We start from the raw sequence: 23,561 nt of genomic DNA on the forward strand, positions 1-23,561 counted from the left end.
ACTGACATTGATCGCCTCCTGCAGCGTTTTGATGACATCTTTCATGGGGTCGGCAAACTAAAGGGTGATCCCTTCAGGCTTCACATTGATGGATCTGTGAGGCCGACAGCCCTGAAGCACCGAAGAATACCCTTCCACCTGAGGGCACAGGTGGAGAAGAAACTTCAGTCGCTCATCGACCTGGACATTATCGAGAGGGTTGAGGGTCCAACTCTGTGGGTCTCCCCAATTGTCGTTGCCCCTAAGCCCAAACAGCCTGGAGCCGTCCGCATCTGCGTGGACATGAGACTAGCTTATATTGCCATCAAAAGCGAGCGTCACCTCACGCCCACGCTGGATGACATTGTCGGTGAGCTGCAGGGAGCGAAGGTCTTCTCCAAACTGGACCTGAGTTCTGGCTACCATCAGCTGGAACTTCAGCCGGAGTCGAGGTACATCACCACCTTCACGACTCACGACGGGCTGTACCAGTTTAAAAGGCTTAGTTTCGGTGTCTCGTCGGCAGCGGATGTTTTCCAGAACGCCATCCGGAGAGCCCTGGTGGGAATAAAAGGGGTGATCAATATGTCAGATGAAATTCTAGTATTTGCACAATCGGAGGCGGAACATCTAAAGAGACTGGAGCGGGCACTGGAGAGACTCAAAGGTTTGAGGCTGACCCTGCACCGAAAGAAATGTGAATTTCTTATGGACCGAATAGAATTTTTCGGGTTTGTGTTCCATGCGGGAGGTATCTCGCCTGATCCTGAGAAAGTGAAGGACATTCGTGAGGCAGCCCCGCCAGAGTCACCAGCCGAGATAAGGAGCTTCCTCGGCATGGTCAACTACTGTGGACGATTTATTCGCGATCTGGCGGCTCTGTCTGAGCCATTGCGGGCCCTGGCTAAGAATGACGCGGCATGGGCCTGGACGTCGAAGGAACAGAGGGCGTTCACTGAAATCAAGAATGCCTTGTTGGGCCAGGAGACCATGGCGTATTTTAACCTGGACAGGAAATCGGAAATAGTGGTGGATGCCAGCCCAGTGGGGTTGGGAGCGGTGCTCATGCAGGCAGATCCACAGGGGACCATGCGTCCCATCGCCTATGCTAGTAAGGCGCTTACAGAGACGGAAAAACGGTATTCGCAAATCGAGCGCGAGGCCCTTGCTATCCTGTGGGGCTGCAAGCACTTCCGGATTTACATCCTGGGGAAGCCCGTGGTTGTGATAACTGACCACAAGCCACGGATTCCGATTTTTGCCGGTGCCTCCTCCAAGCCGCCACCGCGCATCGAGAGATGGATGCTGTCGCTCATTGAGTATGGGGTCAAGCTATAGTATCGCCCTGGCACTCACAACCCGGTGGACTGGTGGGACTGGCGGAACTAGTCACTTAGTCACATCACCACTAGTCCTCCTCTCCCTCCTCTGCTCCGGCCTCTGGCTCCCAGCACGCGATTCTGGCTCTAGGCAGGCCAAGGCCTACCTGGACTAGTGAGTGATTTGCAACAAAGGTGAGTGGTAAATAATTATGTGAAAAAAAAACATTGAAATTAATGAAGCGAGTCTGAACATTGGATTGATCATCATCATCATGCCACCACATCCGCATCCCAGCCATGTGGGCACTGGGCAGTACACACCCCGGCGGACTCCCGCAGACTGGAAAAAAAGTACTTTCCCACCTGTGCAGAGTACTATGAAATATAAAAATGTGCAAACTGTGCATCCAAACCTTGCTCACGACCAGCTTCTTGGATCATCACTGTCCATAAATATTTACCAAGTCCCCCCTCCCCAAGGAAAGTGTGTTTGTGGGTGTGTGCCGTAGTGCCACTGTGCGTGAGTTAAAGTGGACTGGGGATGGAGACGTTTAAGAGTTGCTGAAAGAAGCAGAGGGTCAATAGACAGCGGGAGGGAGCATGCGATGGCAACCAGTTATTCTGCGCCTTTGTTCAGAGTGTTACTGGTGCAGAGCGCCCTCCCCAGCATAGCCTCTGCCACATGTGCCACAATGCACACCCCCCAATGACCAAGAAACAGGCATGAGAAGAACGGTCATCTTTCCACGCAGAAGGAGGAGGGGTGAGGCTGCCCTCCCACCCGCAACCCCCCCAAAACCCCTTGCAGATACATAGAAATACCGCCTAAAATGGGCATGGCATTTACACAATGTAAGACAGTGTTATTTTTGGGTGCTGCATTTGTAGCGTTTTGTGTCTGCAAGGCTTCTTGTGGATGTCCTGACTTAAAACACAGACAGGTGCGTGCATGTCCGTATGTCTGATTCTCAGTCTCCCAACTTCAGCCTCTGTTGTCTCGAGGCAGGTGGACTGTCCCTAGTAGTGCGCGGTGTAAGGACACACGACACACCCCCATGGGCCCTGGGGAGGGGGCGTCTTTCCTCGTAGTGCATCTACTGTGGACTACAATCCTTACACAGCTGTGCGTTTCTGCATACAAAAATATCACAGGCCAGGTGGCATAAGACGTGCAGTTATAAGGAATTTGAGTTTTTGTTAATGTGATCAATTTGTGAGAAATGGCCCATTTTGGTTTCGTTCATAAATATATAGATGTAGAGATGGTGGGAAGGGAGAGAGGGCATGGTGACACGGAGTAAAGGAGGATATGATAGTCTTGGAATCTAGAAGGAAGGGCAGAAAAGGAGCTGAAATGTAGATAGATCAATAGATAGATACCATAGAATGAGAAAGTATGAGGGAGAACAGGAGAAAAAGGGAGAGGGGGAAGAGAGAAACGGATAACACAAAGATAGAGGGATCGATACAGCGAGAGATAGTGGGAGGGAAAAGAGAGAGAATGGGGTGTCGAGAGAGAGATATGAAAAGTGGAGACACATACCAAGAGAGAGAGACAGGAAGAGCGATACAGAGAGAGATAGGCAGCGAGAGAGATAGACAACAGAGGGGGATAGAAAGAGAGACAGAAAGAGCGATAGAGAGAGAATGCGAGGGAGAGAGAGAGGTGGCGAGAAAGAAGAGAGAGAGAAAGACAGAGAGGTGAGAGAGATAGATAGCAGAGAGAGGGGGATAGAGAGACAGAAGAGATACATAGAGAGAGAGAGAGAGAGAGAGAGAGAGAGAGAGAGAGAATGTGAGGGAAAAGCAGAGAGCAAGACCGTGACAGCAAGAGAGGGGATAGACAGATACACAGGGAGGGAGAGAGAGAGAGAGAGAGAGAATGTGAGGGAAAAGCAGAGAGCAAGACCGTGACAGCAAGAGAGGTGATAGACAGATACACAGGGAGGGAGAGAGAGAGAGAGAGAGAGAGAGAGAGAGAGAGAGAGAGAGAGAGAGAGAGAGAGAGAGAGAGACAAAGAAAGAGAAAGAATGCGAGGGAAAAGCAGAGAGCAAGACCTTGACAACGAGAGAAGGGATGGACAGATACACAGGGAGGGAAAGAGAGAGAGAGAGAGAGAGAGAGAGAGAGAGAGAGAGAGAGAGAGAAAAACGTGTTCCTTTAACTAATTAAGGGCTTTGTGGCCCATCAAATTTCAAAAGACGTGGTGAATCCTACTCCATTCTTCAGCGACTTTTTTGCAGCTTGCCTTTTTCTTGACACGACTTGTTCTTGGAACATGTGACAGGGAACATCAGCAGCAGTGTGATGGGCTGGTGGTGGGCCGATCTAGCACTGAGCCTGGCCACCCACACTATGGGCGGTGCTGCTGGGTCTGGCATTAGCGGGCCAACATTTTCTAGGCCTTGGCACTTATTTATTTTTTACAAATTAAGCACTGTAGTATTACGGACAATACATGCAAGGACGTTTTCTTCTGAACATTAGGAATATGCATATAAACCTGTCTCTTACGTTGTTCGATTTAACATTAAAATTGTTGCAACTCAACCATTTCTGGATCCATGTCACACATCAACACGTGAGACAATACCAATTTGTACTAAAAGTGTTTGTCTTCGCCTACTTACTGCAATCATTGTTTCCATGTCGACGTAAGTAGAGTCAAACCTACACTGAAACCAAGAATGATGTGTTCAGTGAAACAGCATCAGTTTGATGGCTTCTGGGCCAGGCTCTTCAATCGGTGACTGCATTATAAGCACCCTGCTGATGGCATCATCCTGTTCACTTCACCCTGTGCCCGCCATGGTAGCCTGTTGGCACTGCTACTTACATTTCCATAACATGTCTTTTTCACAGTGAAATGGAAGTAATGCTTATTACCTCAATTACACAATATATAAATGCCCTCTTAAAAACACACCTGCCAAGTGTGCATATTCTTGTGAAGGAGATGGTACTTACTTATGCTTGAACTGTTTTCTGGGCCGAGGTCAGGGATGGGTGAGCTGAGATCTTCGACACAAGAAGGGACTGAAGCCAACATACCTGAAAGAAAAGAGGACGATGGTCTATGATGTATTTCAAAGCTGTGACCAGGTGATTCATTTTCCATGCAAATGAATTATGACAAATTAAGAGGTTATGGACCAGCATGTGGCTCGCCAGTAATCCAAAAGTCCATAGATTTTCACATTTCCTTGAAACATTTCCGAGCTTTAGGCAAAGATCTTGATGCCATCGCCAGGTAACAGTTGTTACACACTTAAGTCTAGTAATCTATAGAAGAACCAATGATGGAGAACCTGTTTCAATCACCAAAGGCAAGCATTTAGGGGCAATGCGGCTGGAACGTAGGAGGGGTCAATTGTCTCATTTTTACAAATGAGGAATTGCTGTGAGGCATCCATCGTTCCCCCAGCACCCTCCTTTCTTTTTCACATTTTTCAGCACGTTTGATCTAGTTGTCAGTGACTCCCTTCCTCCAGAATGAGCACCTCCCATGCCTGTAAGTGGAGTTGCCACAGTAACTTCCATTTCATTGGTATCATTAGTGTGTTGGATGTAGCATGGCTCTGGTATGTTTACCCGATGGTGGAGACATCATATGCTAACAGGATTCAGGTGAACAAGCTGCACAGAACTTCCTGGCCACATCATCTGCAAAAGGCAGATCTTTGCCTCTGAAAAGCTACAGACACTGCCTTAGATATGGTGGAAGGAGCATTAAGTCTCCCTGAAACCCAAAGCAATATGTAGGCATTGGAGACACACAGCAGAATTCATCTGCCATTAGCGGTCTTAGCCTTTGTGTGTTCAGGTGAAATGGCACCAAGGGTGACAAAATCAGGAAACTATTTTTCTGTTTACTTGAAACCTAGGAACAACAACGCCCCACCTTACCTGTCCACTCGCTTCTCACGCCACACCTCCACTCGACCTACCAGAGCAGCCCAAACTCACAGCCTCATCGTGCCTAGATGCAAACTCCAAAAAGCTGGTGGGGTGAGCTTCCCCGTCCTGGCCTCCAAACTCTGGAACACCTTGCCCACACCTATCAGAATTGAACCATCATTCCACTCCTTCAAGAACAATGCTAAAACATGGTTGCTCTCCCAAGTCTCATGAGACCTTGACACAGTCCAGACTCCATGTGGGGTACAGAACTGAATATACATTTTCTCTCTGCTCTGTCCCTGTATTATACACTGTTAATGGTACCCTTCGGTACATGTATATATGCTGTATATTTTTGTAACTCACTGTAACTACTGCTTTTTGTAACATGTTTAAGAGTATGTACATGTATATATGCTGTATATTTTGTAACTTCTGTAACTACTGCTTTTTGTAACATGTTTAAGAGTATGCGCCCGGATGCCCCTGGGCCTGGTTTTTTGCGCTTTACAAATCAAATCAAATCAAATCAAATCAAATCAAATCAAATCAAATAGGAGCCTAAGCCACAACCAGGTTATGAAAGGCTTCTTTAGGTGGAGAATGATGTAGCCTTTGCCGAAAAGAAGTACATCACAAATTATCAATGACCAAGTTTCTGCTTTTTGGGCCACAAAATGCTCAGTGCCAATCATCTAGACATGTGCCTGCTGCGGAGTGATCACGCAACACCACATATTATCAATATCTTTTACTAAATCGAAGAATATGTGAGATGCATTGGCCGAATCATTTTGTTTTAAGAATAATTAAGCAATGATACAGTTTTCCAATTTGTCCCCTAGGAGTTACGAGCCAAAGAGACTACAACTACACATTTCTGAAGGACTTTTAATACAATGGCTATATCCAGAACATAAGCTTCCATCCCATACATGTGCTAAAATTAACTTTTTGCCTGTCTCTGTCCTATTAAAAGTGTCCCCATTCACCACAAGTCTGCCCCTTTTAACTTTATTATGTGACCTTCAAACAGAGGTCATTAATGGGAGGGCTGGAGAAAACTACACCTAGAAAAGCCTAGAAAAGCCTTAGAATGAAATGATAGATCAATGTCGGGCTGACTTAGCATGTATCATTCACAGAGCTTTACATTGACCCGTAGTGCTACAGAACTCACTCAAACAATGAGTACATGAGTTCAATGTTCAACTCTGCTATCTCTGCAATGGGAACATTCCTTAACAAGCACACAGTGACTGACTTACCTCTCCTAGAGTGAGCCTTGGGTTTGCCTGTTAGTACCTATTATACAAAGGGCAAATACAGAAAAAGATATACCTTGCTAGCATTTGCTTTGACGCTGGGGTACCTCTCCCAGGTGTTGCATGCATAACAGAGTCGCTTAGAAGAATGCACATATGTGACCATGTCTAAGTAATACTTTAATGCTCTCATCACATCCAATGTATACAAAGGCTGCTCTATTGGAGAGGTCCAAGTTGGAAAGAAGGTAGGTAAATAGACTGATGCTCTATTTGCATACCTGATGTCATGTTTGATTTAATGTAATGTAATTTGTCATTTGTATAGTGCATTTATGCATTGGTATGGCCTCAAAGCGCTGTAGTTGAACGCCCTTGGGAAAATTGATCAGAGGAGTTTAGAATGTGTGTGTGCATTTTGGCCAAATCGACGTTGGGTAGGGGTAGCCAGGTTCCTTCTAGCTACCCATATCGAGCTGGCAGGTGGATGAGTGCTTTGAAGTTGACAAGAAAGTATGCGAGAGTAGTAGAACTTATTATGTGTGAAGCAAAACCACATTTATGTCATGGGGGATCATTGCATTCTAATGGCAGAGGTTTTGTGCTGTCTATCATTGGGAGTGGTGTATGGTTGCAGATGTGTGCAAGTGGGTGGCCTTGCCTTCAGCTACCCGTGTTCTCTGGCTGGCTTCTTGGTTTTGTAGGTGCGGCAGAATGGAAGAAAGAAAGGGAAGAAAGTGTATGCATGGCTATTTTGTCCTTGGGAGAAACCATAAATGATTTGTTGCTGAACAATGTTTGCAACTCATTCCCCACCATCACAAATGTAATTGCTAAGAGGAAAGGAAACGTGTATGTTTGTTCGGCTTGTGTATGGGTTCAAAGAGAGGACACATTAACATTGTGAGAACGACATTTTGTTCTCATGAAATTGTACATGATCTTTTTGGAGACTAAATGTTTTCTTTATGAAATCTTTAACCACTTGAATAAGAAAGACAATCGCCTGCAAACTTTCTGAATGCTGATTTTGCAGAAATACTCTGATCCACCTGGTTTTGCCAGATGCAGAAATAAGGTAAGATCGTTTCTTCCCGACACATCAATAGGTTATGCCCTTCCTGGATAACTGAAAGGCAATACATTATTCATTTGAAAGCTTAATCATTACAACTGTACAACATGTTCGCTTCTTGTATAATACTCATGCAGACATTGGCAATTTCAGATGCCAACACTGAAAGATCTCAAGATCCAAGCTGTTAAGTTGAAAGAATGGACATTTGGGAATCGCCCACTTTTGATTAAAAAAAGTTTCTGAACGGCAGGCAGCCTGTCGGGGACAGCACAGGCTCAAATTGGCGCATGGTTGCACAGAACCAGAAGTGGCGACGGGCCAACAAGTTAAGCGGTGGTATGGGGGCGAGGTTGATGGTTGGGTGGGAGGGGCGTGTTCGGGTGCAGAGGAAATGGATGGCGGTGGGGGGCGGGAGGCAAGAGGAGATAGGGAGGATAGGGCATAGGAGCGGGGCTGTAGACCGGATGTTGTGTGGGCATTTGCCATATGAAATAGGCGAGTTGGGTGGTGGCCCATGCAAAGTGTCTCCCCACAGTGCCAAAGCCAGACCTAGGAATCTGGATTTCTGCAGAAACGGCCTGGGGGGAAAACACATGGAACCAACATGTTTATTTCAGATATTGCCCTCCAACCTGCTCAGTAAGTCCAGTCTGCAAGGTACTCACTGATGTTGAAGCACTGGTAAGGGGAGATCTGTGGAGCATGCTTACCTCTGAAATGCTGGGGCTATCAGGATCATTCTGCATGGGAACTCCAGAACTTCTGTATAAGCCTCCGGTTACAGGGAATGGTCTGAAGGGCATTCAGAAATGTCCCTGGCCAGAGACTGAAATGGGTATTTATTCCCAATCATTCTATGTCTCGGAACCTGGTTGCACACTCTCTGCTCCATCTTAGCGATAAGCTCTATCTCTGCAACTCTGTAGTCCGCATAAAAGGTTATATGCAATGGGTCTCATTACAACTCTGGCAGTAGCCGTGCCAGTAAAAACGACAGGCTGCCGCCGGAGTTGTGTATTTTTTCCAGCGCCTGGCAATGGGGAATCACTACTCCCCATTCCCATTTGAGTCCCATAGGTCTCAATGGGAATGGGGAGTTCATAACGGTGCCGGTGCTACCGTGAAAGTCTGCGAGCGGGTGCCGTTCCGCCCGCCAGGTCAGACGTGGCGGGTGGGAGGGCATCCGGCCCGCAAACTTGTAGTCTGCCGGTCCGGTAACAATTGTCCCGGCAAGCCTACTGGCACCGTTGTTACCGGACCCGCAGGGTTGTAACGAGGCCCAATGTCTTTGTGTTTCCCTCAAGGAGCTTTGTTAAGGAAGTATGACTCTTTGCAGTCCTGGCAAGTAGACTGCTGTATGCATTGTTCAATGCCCCATCAATCAGGCTTTTCGGGACAGTGGCCTGGACCCTGTCCCTCCGTGTTTCTTCTTGTAATAAATCTTTGTCACATCGTCTGTTTTTATTAGTTACAACGTTCAACACACCTGAAGAATGACCAGAGAGATCAGTGGGCTGCTTTGAACTGGAACATGTTGATATAAATTGTCTTCTCTGCAGAAAAAATACTATTAAGGGAGAAAGAGCAGACAAAAAGGCTCTGCTCTGGGCTGCTATTAGGCCAATCAGGGTCTGAACTTGGTACAGTGAATCATAGCGAGCTGACTGGAAGCCTTAGCAGAAAATGGTACCTGTTCAGAGCGTTTTCTCTTTATGGATATATTTAGCAACAAAAAAACGAGATAAAACGTGAAAATAATAACATGCAAGTTCTGTATGTATTCTTTCTTTTTTCGCAACTTTGTTTAGAGGCGTCTGATTCCGCTGGACCCGCAGGGATAATTCTAACAGTTATGCTTTATGATGACGATCCCGTGGTGGACAGCCCAGCTCTTGTTGGCGACTACAGCCCGATAGGGTGGCTCCCAATCCTGTGGAGGGTATGTGTTTATCTGCTCAGGGAGAGAGTCCACCCTGGAGTTGCCCATGCCAGCCAGGCGCGCTGCCAAGACTGCTATACGGCAAGCAATTGCCCATTTCCAGAGCTTCTGGACCAAGGAACACAGCTGGCGGGTGTGTGCTCCCACTTGCTTGTTCACATAGAGCGTGGTGTGAGCCATCATAGGCATCGTTTACTTCTCTTTTTTCCACTTGCACTATTTTCCATTTCCTTCGTTCCAATGTTGTCAAAGCCAGCCACACCTAACAACGAGCACCTGCAATCATTGTAAAGGAACCCCATTCCCCCCCTACCCCTGTGCTCAGAAACCCTCCCAGCACTGCAGGGAGATTTGTCACTTCATACTCTGGCATAGGGCAGTATGGTTGCATGTGCAAATATCCACACACTTTGAAGACTGGAAAATATTTTTTATGGCATTAGCAGGCATAAAGGACATAAAAGACATAAGCTTGATTAAGCAGGGAGCCGGGGCCCAGAGGGACATTTGGAGAGGATGTCAGTAAGATGAGAAAAGTATTTTAGGGAGATTTGGGAAACATGGGAATAAAGATCAGCTCTATGTGCAGGGACTTTAAAGTGATTTGCCAGATGCACTGTTATCAGTGGTCCTCCATACGGAGCCAGTGTATATTCTCGAATATCTAGTGATGTATAAGGTTCTCCATACTATTTGGAAATGTGCATCCTGGGACATGTAGTCCTGTTGCAGGGGTAACTCCCCGATAGAACTTGCGTCCCCTGGTTATAAACTCTCCATCTTGGTGACAGCCCTACATCTCCCCCCCATAAGGCAAACCTCAGGAGTCAGGTGACACGACAAGAGATCCCAATAATTATATCCAGGAGAAGTGTGAGAGATCCTCATGTGAACATGAACCAGAGCAATAGTATGTCAATGAAAGTCAGCCTCTTTAGAGGGGCAAAATCCGCAGGAATTGTACTTACAGAGGCCACGATACCGAGACAGCTGCTGGTAAATCTGCTTCATGCGCTCAATGTTCAGCCTGCTTGCCTCTGCGTGGTTGACGATGGGTTTGGGGTAGTCTACCCCAATGATGCACTTGGCTGCTTTCTGCACAGCCTCGGGAGCATTCCAGGGTTCATAGATGTACCTTGCGGGGTAGGCCTTCAGTTTTGGCAGGTAGCGCCTTAACAGAGGATTAAGTAGACAGTTAAGCACACATAAAGCTTTCATATTACACTTATATTAACCATGCTTCAAAATACTTAAATTGAAATAGTTAGGTTAAGAGCTGTGTGGAAGGGGGCCCAAAAGTGCGAGCAGGTGATGGCTATATCATGGACTGATATATCAGGGGTCTGCTCTGCATGGAGGGCTAGCAATGTATGGCGCCAGTCATGTCTCAACACTTCAGACATTGTAGATTTACATACTAAATTAACTCTCTTGTCGTAGTGAAGAGAGATGTCTCTTTAACTTCACACACAACCTTTATTATAGTGCAGGCCCCGCACTGAACTTAAACGTGTGCAACCGGCAGAAACACAAACTTGAGGAAAGTAGGTTTAACAGACGTTGATCTTTCTAAACAAGAGTGGGCATAGTCAAATATGGAGTAACAAGATAGACTGAAATATCCATTTTTTAAAAAAGAACTTTCTTTATTAGCACACTTGGTAGCACAAGTCACAATACAGAAGGATTTTAATAACAGTAGAAAAGAAGGGTCACCGGGACCTGGGTCTGGGTACCACTCGTTACAGCAGGATGTACCATGAGTTTACAGAGAAATGGTCAGATACAGCTACTACACAGCGTCATTAGCAATAGGTTGGTTAAAATGTATACCAACTAGGTGTCTGGAGCCACGTCAAACGACGAAGACGTGCGCAAAGGGTACATTTTGAGTAGACTCCATATATATATCTCTTGTGCGAGATGCCTCTGGCTGCACATGTGCCCATTGCTCCTCCATATCGTTAGTCCACACAATGTCTCTCAGCCAGTGAAAACTTGTTAGGGGTTTTCGTACTCATTCAGCATAGCAAAATACAATGTTTAGCAAGGAGGATTCACAGCCGTACAAATGTACTCAAGCAGCCAAAATGTGAATCAAAAATGTGAAATAAACATGGCAGTGGTAGGGGATCAACATTCCTCCCCGTGATTTCCGACAACATTGCAAACACATCGTTCCAAAATGGCGTGAGCTCTGGGCAGTCCCATATCATATGAAAGTATTTAGCATTAGCAGAGTTACATCACGGGCATGCCCCGGTTCCATCATTAGAAAATAAACACAGCCTGCCTGGTGTGTAATGACAATGATGTAACATTTTCAGTTGTATTAGCTGAGATCTAGAGTTATGCAACATTTTGCGATTCTGTGCACGCATATCAGACCAGAGATCATCTGTGACGTCCAATTCGAGGGCTACTGTCCATTTAGCACGAGCGTTGTGGTATGTGTGGGTGAGTGGACCCGAATTAAATGATATAGAGACGACCCTAGGCCACGACTGGCGCTCGCCGTTAAAACAAACCCCAGCGGTGCATTACACTCAGGTTCTACCGGGAAACAGCTCCACAGTCTCTTGCATGCCCTGCACAACCCAGCATATTGTGGCCACTGTGATTCTACGTCACTCCAGCCCAGGGATGTCAGTGGCTTGGATGAAGTTACCTTCTAAATACAAGGACCCTAACATGTGAAACCTGTGTTGCGTCCATACCCCACGTGAACCAGTATCTACATACGGCAATGAGAGAATACTAATCTAAAGAGATAGAGAAGCTTAGGGAGTATGTTAATTTTAAGAAGTGCTATTTTACCAACAATAGTAATGGGGAGATGGGACCAGGCCGCCAGCTTAGCCCGCAATTGCGTCATATATCCAGCATAGGCATAACAAAATGTATCAAATATAAATACTGCATTTTGTTTAAGACTTACTGGCGCATGTCTCATGTTTGAGCACCAATACAATCAATTATCTCTTGGTGATTTATTGGGCTTTTTTCACCACAATGCTCAGAAAGAACGCAACAGAAAAAGAAATAACATTCAAAGCATGGAAAACAGACGCTAGCTCTATAGGCAAAACTAATTTGAAGAAACCAAACTAATGTCGCCGAACCACCAGCTCATTAAAAGTCTACTTCAAGGTTTTATAATATATCCATCTTATTTATGATCATGCAGCGTGGGGCCGTGTCTAGCGACTGTCACCCCCAGGTAGTGTATGGTCAACGGGGCCCACCTAAATCCCAGTAGGTCCTGAGGTGGGGTGGTAACATCCATAAGGGGGGAAAAGTTCTGATTTGCTACAATTCACCCGGAGGCCAGTAACCTCTCTGAGGTCTAGAATATCATGCATGATGGGCTTTAAGTGTAAAAGGGGGATCCATATGTATATCAACGCATCATCCGCATACAGGGAAATGATCTGCGGTTCCCCAGCCACCCTGATACCCTGGTGTCTGTGTTTGAGTCGTATCAAGTCTGCTAAGGGTTCAATAATAATAGTGAATATTAAAGGCGATGGGGGGCAATCCTGAGAGCTGGCTCTGCCTATCGTGAATTGCGAGGAAAGTAACCCATCGGTACTGACCCTGGCCGTCGGTGATGCATACAGGAGGCATAAAGCCACAAGAAACCCATTACCAAGCCCTCATTTTGACAGTACTGTATACATAAATCGCCAAGACACAGAGTCAAACGCCTTTTGAATGTCAAGCGCAGCAGCAACCGGATCTATCTCTGCCAGTATATTTAAGACACTGTGCATTTAGTGCCGTGGACCTTCCGGGGATGAACCCCGACTGGTCTGGCTGAATAATCTATGACATAAACAGCATCAGTCGAGTGGCTAGTATCTTCACAAATATTTTTATATCTGTATTAAGGAGAGGGGTCAGTAGGAGCCGCACTGGTCTGCAGGCTTATCTGGTTTAAGCAGAACCGTAATAAGAGCTTCTTGCATACTGCTAGGGAGCATCTGAGATGCTAGCGATTCTCGCCACAACTGCAAAAGGTAGGGGGACAGTTTCTCCTTGTAGAGTTTATAAAATTCCACTGTAAGGCCGTCAGTGCCAGGAGCCTTCCCCGCTGGTAGGTGTCAATCGCCTGGATATCGGACAAAGAGATCGGGAGATCCAGAAGGGCCCTAGCATCTTGTGAAAGCTGACTGAGTGGTAGATTAGCGAGAAAAGTATCAATGTCCTCTGGTGCGCGTGTATCTTTATTAGCATAGAGGTCCGCATAAAAACCAGCAAACAGCTCATTAATGGCCACTGGTGAATGTGCTAAGTTACCCAAAGCATCAGCTATGGTTGGAATGCACCCACTAACTTTCTCCTAACGTGCCACATAGGGGCGAGCAGTTCACCTGGTCTGTCCCCCTCCCCATTCTACCGAGCCGACAATGGGGCATCAAAAAGCAAACTTTCCACTCAACGTGCATCCGAAAGGCATCAATGGCCTCTTTAATCTGTGCCATTGAGGCCGTACAGGGATCTTTTGCCAGGTCACGCTCCAGTTCCCTCAAGCTACCCTCACAAGGTGCTATATCACATCGAATTACCTTGAGGACACTGAACTCTGTAGACATCGCAATCCCCCTGATGTAGACTTTGAAGGCTTCCTAGACTGTGCTGGTCAAGGACACTGAGCCAAGGTTGGTTTCGAAAGACAGTTTCACATGATCATCCATAGTGGATGCAAATGCCACATCTTGTAGCGCCAGTGACTTAAAGCGCCAGTTGCTACATGGCCTGGGGGGTACAGATAATGTTAGGGAGATGCTAACTGGAGAATGGTCAGAGTAGGTGTAGGGGAGTATACAGGTTTCCTTAACCCCTCCTAGCAACGCATCGGAAATGAACCACACATCACTACAGGGGAAGGAATCATGAACCGATGAATAAAAAGAATAAGAGCGGTCATCAGCATGCAGTGTTCTCCAGGCATCCACAAACCCGAGAGAGTGCCTGCCCTCCTTAATGGTAGAAGCTGCCCGCGTTAAGAGCCCTCTGTGCGTGGGTGGATCTGTCTAACTGCAGGTCAAGAATGGTGTTGAAATCCCCCCACACAATATAGGGATCAGCAGATACCGGGTCCGTTTATCAATAATCTCAGCATAAAACTGGGAGTCATCTACATTAGGACCATAAATGTTCATTAATAACATTTCTCTCCCCGCCAGAGACCCATATACCAAGACATACCTCCCCGGAGGGTCCACATCCACATGTTTGCAACAGAATGGGAGGGAACTGTGCACAGGGGTCATAACTCCCCTGGATTGCGTGGACTATGAAGTTTAGAAGTGGATCCCACCCGAATTCCTGGCAAATCCCTTACATACCACCAAAAGCAGATGAGTCTCTTGCAAATACTTGATTTTAGCTTTATGTCTTTCAGCATAAAAGTGTATGTTCCATCGTTTAATTGGGTTGCATAAGCCACGTATATTCCAACTAAGGCATGTTATGTCTCCCATCCCGGTACAAGTCGAAGAACATTATCACCGCTCATGTACAGATTTAGCCACCCCACCACCCACGGTCCTCTTCCAAGGCCTGCTGTTCCCCCCACTGCGAATATAGTGTGCTCCAAGTGCTGTTTTAACAACCCCAACATCCCACCTCCTCCCTCTACTGCATCCCCCTCAAAACTGGGGTTATAACCCATATAAAACATCCCCAACCATTAATTCAACATTGCATGGGGGAAGCTGGTGTACGGGTCAACCCGGGCTACCACCGGACTTAGGTACAGAAAAGGCTAAGTATTCACATACTTCTTAGACTAATGTATACAGAGAGGGCTGCAAGTCTGCCACCAAATGCAGTGCAGTAGGGAAAAAAGTGTCGCCTCTTAGTGTCATAGAAAAGACGGGGGAGTGCTAAGTATTCCACGCAGAAAAACATACGGTAAGTACGAGGGCGAAAAGGAATAAGCAACCTCCAGCAAATAACAACTGGCGGTCTTGATCTAGTTTCAGGACGTCGGTAAATTCTCATAAAGAAACGTCATGGCCTCGCCAGGTAACGTGAAGAAATAAGTCTGGTTGTTCCATTCTATACGTAGTTTGGCGGGATATAACATTGCATATTTCAATTCACTGTCACACAACCGTTTTTGTACCGCCGGGAAAGTTTTTCTCTCTTGCTGCACAGCCACTCAGAAGTCAGGAAAATGTGCACCCTACTAGACCCCAGCATAAGGTCTCCTTGTTCACAGGCTGCACAGAGAATGGCATCTCAATCTCGGTAATTAGGATGCAGGTAATAATCGGCCATGGAGGCGCTCCAGGTTTAAGTTTAAGAGCTAGGGATCTTTGGGCACATTCAATTGCAAACTGCAGTGCTAATGCTGGGTTACCCAGTAGTGGCAGGAGGGTGGCTTCTATCCACAGTTCTAGGGAGGTTTCGGTGCTGCTCTTGGGGATGCCGATAATGCGTATATTATTGTGACGGGACCGCAATTCTCAATCATCGTTCTTTTTCTCTACTTGGAATACTCACTTGGAGAGTGTCGCCCTATCCGCCTTCAATGGGGACACATCATCTTCTATTGTGCTCACCCTTGTCCCAGCCTCCATTAGGCACTTGTCTGTTTTTTCCATGCCTGCATTTATGGAGCCAATAGTGTTGGTAATGTCGTCGAGCTTGCTGTGCACTGCAGCAAACCCCTCTTGCATGCATGCCATCATGCATTGAGATTCAGTGCGTTCCGCTGGAGCAGATTATGATTACATGTCAGCAGTCGCCCCGACAGTGGTCGGTAGTTTAGGAGCGAAATTGGTATATTGGCTCATGGAGAGTTCGTTTTTTGAACCTCCTTTGATCATCCTGCGCAGGAAACAAGGGTTTCTGGTAGAAGAGGAGGGCACCTTGAGGATGGTGGGTATCCTAACCAAGCAGTCCACTGTGTACAGCCAGCATCAGAACAGTAAGTCACTTACGCAGTAGAGGGGTAGTCAAGTGAGTGTATTTTCAACTCCCTGAGTGGTATGTCAGTTCAGGATAATCACAATAGTCCACAGCACAGTCCCCACATAGGAATCTATAAGAAGTGTGAGATCTGCCCCAGAACCACATGTGGTCCTTATCAAGTAGCAGGTGAGGTGGTACCTGTAGGTCCTGAAAGTCAGCAGGACATGTGGTCTATTATGCACCGAGTATGCCCTCACCATAACAGGTCCCGATGGTCTAGCAGCTGCAGATGGCTTCCACACTGCCCCAAGATGGCTGCCGGGACTCCCTTAAAAAGGGCTGCTGGTCGTGTTCTCAGATAACAGGCAGGCGAGTAAATGGTGCAGGTTTCCAGTTTGTCTACAGAGATCACAGTGCATCCAGTCAGTGCCCCACAAATGCAATGGTAGAAAGAGCTTGTAGGTGCCTCACATGCCGGTGGAATGGTACATGATAAGGAGCAGGTGCACAGCCCAGCGGAGAACTGCGCAGGAAGTCCCCCGTTACAGGTATTCTTCTAGAACGGATGAGGCCACATAAAAGTCCCTCAGCTGTTCCTCCGGTATCTGTATGCCAAAGGGACTCCTTTAGACGAGGACATACCTCCACCTCGATCTGGCAGCTCCAGCAGCCCAGCGCAGTGGATGCATCATCACCGGCAGGATGGTCACTCTGCACGTCACTGCATGACTACTGCAGAGGGTGCGCTATGTGGAAGTCGAGGATCCACCAGGCATTGCAGACCGGTGTGGGATGCGCCGTGGCCCTTAGTGAGTTTTGCAAAAGCAAGGCCACCTAGCATGGCGGGGCGCGCATGTCGTTCCTCAACCACCGTCTCTCTCTGACGCAGCAGACCCAGCCGCTCGTTCAACACTTCTCAGGTCACAGAACGGGACAGGGAGGGGATCACTGTGTAGCTGGGACCGTCAGGGATCTACTGATTGCCTTCAAATGACTCGCAATCAGCCGAAGAAGCCCATTTCCGTCCTTAGAAAGCACCAGGTGCGGGAGCATCAGGTAAGAGCCGCCATCTTGTCGCCGCACAACAGCGCACCCGGAAATATGCATTTTAATCCCTTTCAATATTTAGGGTCATATCAACAGAAACAAGTGGCTTTAACAGAAGCCATTCAAGGAACATGCTCTGTCCTTGTACCATAGATCATGTAATTAAAGCGTAATGTCCCCCATTTCTATATTAATTCAAAAGGATGCACAGACATGTACTTAATTTATAATAACCTTATCTATTACCAATGTTTGATGCATACCTCTCTATAATAGGAGGATGGCATTATTGCGGCAGAACAATCCACCTGCTATCACCTAGAAACCTAGATATGAGATGGTCGTAAGATGCACGCAAACACTAGCTCGCTGACGCTTAGCCATGGGGCCTGGGAAAGCGGGCGTTGTTTGACTAACGTCATACTTAATCAAACTCTTAACATGCCTGTTTTAATAGTGCTACACACTTCTAAGTGGCCTTCAATACAAGTGGCAATTCTCCCTTGACAACCCACTGATTTTAAATTGTGCTGTTAGTGAAAGACATTAGAGAAATAATTGCACATGAATAACTGCCGTTAAAAGTACCTGAAACACAATTAATTTACTAACAATACATAGCATTGCATTTTTGGTCAATTAGAGAACGGCAAAGCTAAAGAATATAAACTTCCCACCCTTTGATTAGTTCCTATCACAATCATTCATGATGATATACATCATCTGCACGTGAATATTAATCGCCTTTCCTGACGTCGTGCTTAGGCCAATGTTTCACAGAGGTGGGAAAGTTAATTAGGCGTAATCCTAATTCTTTATCATAAACACCAACTAAATCCACCTGAATGTGAAATCTCTGAATACTTTAATAGAATGAAACATGTCTTTTCAATCCAACCTATCTAGCTTCAATTGAACGATTTTCCGCGCGGTACAAATGTCCTTTAACATTAACATTAACATATATAAGGAACAGTCAACCTCCAGAAACCACAATCATGTGGTTTTCAAAATAAGATGTGATCACAGAAAAGGGGGGAAAGAAAGACAGATAGGTAGTAGAACAGTTTGACTTTAAGGCATCCAGGCTGCTCTGTCATCCCATGATGCAACAGAGTGGTAGGTTATTTGCAGTTCACTTAATCCACATACATGCAGGCATGTAATTCGGGCCTTGCTGTTTACCCCTTCAATGGATTTTAAAAGAGTGGTAATCAAGATAATGGCTTGGTGTGGATAATAACAGAATTAAGTGAGTTGTTTCAATCTCATTTGTGTGTACCAAGCTGGGTGCACAGTTGAAGGGATACAATCAGACACTCGCTGCTTGATTGCACTTGGAGGATGTGAAGCTGCTGTGGGGGGCTGCTTCCCTCCTCTACCTGTCTTCTGGAATTCTGGCCTCTATTGGTGCTGATCATATTGATTTCTGTACGACAGCTGACCTTTGTGGGAGTAGTATATTTTCCCTGTTGATCAAAGAAAGTTCTGAACCCCTTTTTGTTGTTGTACACTTACAATGTTCAATGTTTTAACCCACACCATCATCTCTGTAGCCTATTTGCCCATGTAGCCAAATAAGGACTACCTTGAAAAATGAAAGTCTCTGAATTTTCTGATCAGCATCCAGTTGTAGGTTTAAAAGCCCAGGTCAGTAGGACGGTCTAGTATAACCGCATTGTTCTTATTTATTTTGAGACATGTCGTATCACTGTCATGGCACAAATGCTTTGGGAGATTCTCCGTTCAGTGTTGTGCTATTCCTTTTGTTTGTATGGATACATAATGTTTGTGGTATACACTGGAGATCTAGGGTGGCTTGCGTAAAGCGTATGGTTGACCCTGGCAGTAGGAGGGAAAGGGATTCCTCATTTCTTGGTAAAAAATAAATGGGGTGCATGAAATATGGTGGTGCATATCAAAGAGATGCAGGCTACAGCAAGGTATTGTGTAGGAGCCATGGCGCTTTCACCCCCACTGCTGAGTCCTTCCTGTGAATGAGTACTGAGTATGGCTATCAGCTAGGCTGACCATGTTCTGCTCGAGATCACTCTATTCTGACTTGGGCACTTCTTGAGGACTAGTCCCTATGTTCTCGTTGCTGGAAACCATGTTAATGGAAACCACTAGACATACATTTGAAGATGTGATGAAGGCCAGAAGGGAGGTACAATGGACTGTCCTGCTCACCCTATTGGCTGGATGCTCTATCTTGGAACCCCTCTTGGTGGCCAGCTATGAAAGGAAAGTACAGCAAATATGAGGTGATGGTCCTGTATCTTGGCCCTTAGCTCGGCTCCTGATCTCATAGGAAACTTTAGGTAGGTGTCCTAATCACGCCTCTATCAGGGGAGCGGGTTGCCAGTAGGTGGGGGTGTGGGCAGAACCTGGGTGGAGCCACCCCACCAGAAGCTAGGCCTCCCCCTCTCTCTCTTTCATGTTTGGCTCCTGAGCAGAACGAGAGTGTCTTGGTTGAACTGCTCTCCTTTGCCCCTGAGCTATGACAGTTGGCTGATCGTTTCTGAAGGGCTACCATGGATGCCGCTTTGTGGAGGAACGCCTGTTCACTCGCTTTCTTCAGTAGCCGGATAATCAAATTGTGGGACAAGTTGCCATGGCTCTGTGCTTCGTTCTGTTTATGCAGCTTATCATCACTTGTAAATAAAAAGTACATTTCTAGACAGCTTGCCATTTCTACTGACGATTGGCAAAAAGTCCATTACTTGAGGGCTGCGCATCACAAACTTGTGGACTCGATTGTCAATGCATAGCTTAAAGTATGCAATGAAAATATCACTCCTAGTTCTTTCATTGCACTGTGACAGCAAGCACCTTTCTTCCCATTTCATAGACCCTGCTATTATGTTCTGTACTCCAAATGATCCAGCCATCACCTTTTGGTTTTGCTTTGTCACCCCAAGTGGAACGGTTATGCCCAGATGTGCGTCTCGATCCTGTTTGACCTAGAGACCCAAGCTAAACACCACTGATGAGGCCAAACAAGGCTGAAACATGCCTGGGATTGCTTGTGGTCTTGCACAAAAGTGATCTGACATAGCAGTTCGGGCTGGAATGCCCCTTTTTGGGGTGGGACTAAACCTGATTTGCACATGGTCTTTTTCCTTTCTCTAATGGTTTGGCAGGCAAAGAAGATTGCTCTGGAGGGTTGCCCAAAGCGATGCCAGCGGTTAACATTAATTCTAAACCTTCCAGCCATCACCTGTTTTGCAACTGAATTTCGGACATTAAAAGTGGCCCCTTGAACTAACAAGTCCTTAGTGTGGGGTTGACCACATTAAGCGCCATCACCTAGAAATATTTTGCGATCACTAGAGATAAAGATACATACCCAGACAAAGTTGTGTAAATACAACTAATGAAAAGGCAAGACATGCACCTATGCCACCATAGTCCTAGACCCAGGGAGAATATGCTTCCCCAGGCAGGTAAAAATGCTTCGACTCCAGGAAAATCAAGGTGCAAATCACTCACTGCTTGTGGGTACTTTGAAAGGTGCATTGGTGCCTCACCTGATGTAGTCACCGCTGGGGTCCGTCCGCCGCCCAAAGCCCACAGGACAGTAGCAATGGAAAAACTGCTGGAAGAATGCGCTGCAGGACAGCCACATCCAGCTCCCTGCATTCACGCTGAAGTCTGCATCGAGCAGGAGCTCATCAAACACCTGAAGGGGACCGAGAAGGCCAGCCTGTTAATAAAAACCTGGGGAGGAATCCGCTTCACAAGTAACTTCTGAATTCCACACTCGTACACACGGATTAAAAAAACAGTGTAATCACATAATCACTGCAGGTCAGTCAAATAAAGTGTTCTCCTTATTTGCCAGTGAATTACCTATTCAGCCAGCTTCACCATGCAAAATACTCCAAAACATCTACCTTTCAACGGCAAATCGTCAACAGGATAACATATAATAATCACATTTACCCTGGGTGAGGAAAAACATAACAATGCACTGCACTCTATACTATACTGCACTCTTTGTTCCTCTCCCTCTGTACCCTTTGTTTCTCTTACTAATTGTAACACACGCTGTGATACCCCTGGGTTTAAGCGTTATATAAATTCAACAAAAAATAAAAAACGAAAAACGGGCACTATCGTTTGCGAACTCAGGCCTTAGAGAGGCAGACATAGGTTGGGAAAATCATTCTTCTTAATGGGAATCCTCATTATATTGAAAACCTTCGGAATATTTCCTGAGGATGGAGATGTTCCTAAGAAAACATTTGCGATCATAACATAAAAACTGAACTTGTTGTTTCCTTGTTTAACCCAATTTCAGTGGCAGTTGCACTCACTTGGAAGCAGTATCTTGGCTGTCAAACTGAAGCAAGATTTGGTTAAGACTTGCCAAGAAACCAAAGAAGAGCAATTTTATAAAAGTAGAGAATTCTTCAGTAATCCCAGGATGCTGGAAGGTTAAAAATAAATGCACACCCTGGGAAGGGCACTCTGCCAATCAGGTGGCTGGAACAGCGGGTGAGAATACACTGTGTATCGCACAGTGTTTCCAGCCACCTGAGGGCCCTTTCCCGGGTGGCGCCTAATTGCTTAGCTAAAATAATCACTAAGAATCAGTTAAGATATCATATTTAGCCATTTCTATACCACGCCTATATCAATTTCCGTCAACAAACCAGAACCTTACGGCCTTCTTTTTAGCTTTGGCAATTTAAGGGTGAAGATAAAATCTGCTAGGGGAAAGAGGTTCTCAGTTTAGGGTGCTTTAATCTGGAACTCTATATCTGAATTCCGCAGATCCTGACCTAATTTGCAGAATTTCAAAAAACAACTAAAAACATAATTTTTTCCCAAAAACGTTTCCTGCTGAACATGTATTACCACAAACATTCTTCTTCCTGTTTCCATGCACCTTTATTGTTATGCCTTTAGGTTTTAGCGGTACACAACGACAGAATAACGATTCCATGTGATATTGTCCCTTGGGAAAAAGTCACCAGATAGGTGACGTTTTTCCCTGCATCCCAAAAAGCCTTCCACCACATATTCTAGGATGGTTAACCTTTTCTATTCTAACTCCAGTCCTAGAATATTTGGGGAAAGTGCTTGATTTTCGTGGGAGTGCAAATTGTGGAAATGCTGCCCTTTGGTGACCTTTTCCGAGCTGACTTTATCATTGGATACCAGAATGGTAACAATAAAAATGGGCAAGAAGAATTACTTACTCGTACACCATTCTCCCAGCTGTTCCAAAGGTCACCTCGGGTCAAGAAGCACGCCACAGCATGTCTTGCGAGATGGTGGATCCAACCTTCTTGCCGGAGTTGAGTCATGATGGCGTCAATCCATGGGAAGCCAGTTTTTCCTTCTGCCCACTTGGCTAAGGCCTCTGGATTCCTGTCCCATGGTATCTGGATACAGATTGGGTTTCCTTCCATACGATCAAATTTTGGATTGTTTGTGGCAGCCGTGTAGAAGAATTCCCGCCAGAGAAGCTGTCCATATAAAGAAAGTGGTGGCATGCTGTTCCGCTTTACCTAAATGATGACAGACCAATGCAGATTGTTAAACATATGCAAATTATATGCAGTCTGAATTATAAATAATATACCTTCGCTCCATGTCTAATTCCAAGATTAATTGCCTCAATTGGCTTATTCTGAGAATTTTACACATATTCAAGCTTCGATAATGTTGCTGTTATGTAAAGAAAGGGGTATAACTCCAGATGCTGCATTTAGCCCACATACTATAGAGAGGAAATTTGATGGGTGGAAGGTTTTGAATTAATCTTAACTGCTAGCACTGTTCTGGGCAACCTTCTACACCCCTGTTTTTAGTTGGTCTGCACCACTGCAAAAAGGAACAATCCATAAGGAAATCAGTGTGGTTCTGCCACCAATGGGACCAGTCTAGTCTGAACTGCCAGGCCACTCCCCCCAGCCCTCTTAACAGAGACACAAGCACCCTCAGATATATTTAGGCCTTTCTGGGCCACATCAGCGAGGTGCAGCTTGGTTCCCTAAGGCAAAGGGAGCAAAGGAACCAATGTCTGGGCACACCAATGAGGGTAGTCCAGCCCAAACTACCAGGTTGTGTTGAATGGCCAAAGCATAGAAGTAAA

The 23,561-nt window shown here is 46.0% G+C and overlaps 1 protein-coding gene across 2 annotated transcripts in view; it reads right to left on the bottom strand.

The window, feature by feature from the left end:
• CRY2 (cryptochrome circadian regulator 2) overlaps positions 1-23,561 on the bottom strand; it is a 190,919-nt gene that overhangs the window by 26,594 nt on the left and 140,764 nt on the right. For both annotated transcript variants that reach the window (XM_069623255.1, XM_069623256.1), the window contains exons 7-10: positions 22,663-22,974; positions 20,986-21,137; positions 10,453-10,655; positions 4,270-4,353 (exon numbers count right to left, since the gene is read on the bottom strand). In XM_069623255.1, the coding sequence (XP_069479356.1) occupies positions 4,270-4,353; positions 10,453-10,655; positions 20,986-21,137; positions 22,663-22,974 (751 nt within the window). The remainder of the gene's footprint in view (positions 1-4,269; positions 4,354-10,452; positions 10,656-20,985; positions 21,138-22,662; positions 22,975-23,561) is intronic.

This window comes from Ambystoma mexicanum, chromosome 11 (assembly GCF_040938575.1).
Source record: "Ambystoma mexicanum isolate Mex_15411 chromosome 11, UKY_AmexF1_1, whole genome shotgun sequence".
Classification (NCBI taxonomy): Eukaryota; Metazoa; Chordata; class Amphibia; order Caudata; family Ambystomatidae; genus Ambystoma; species Ambystoma mexicanum.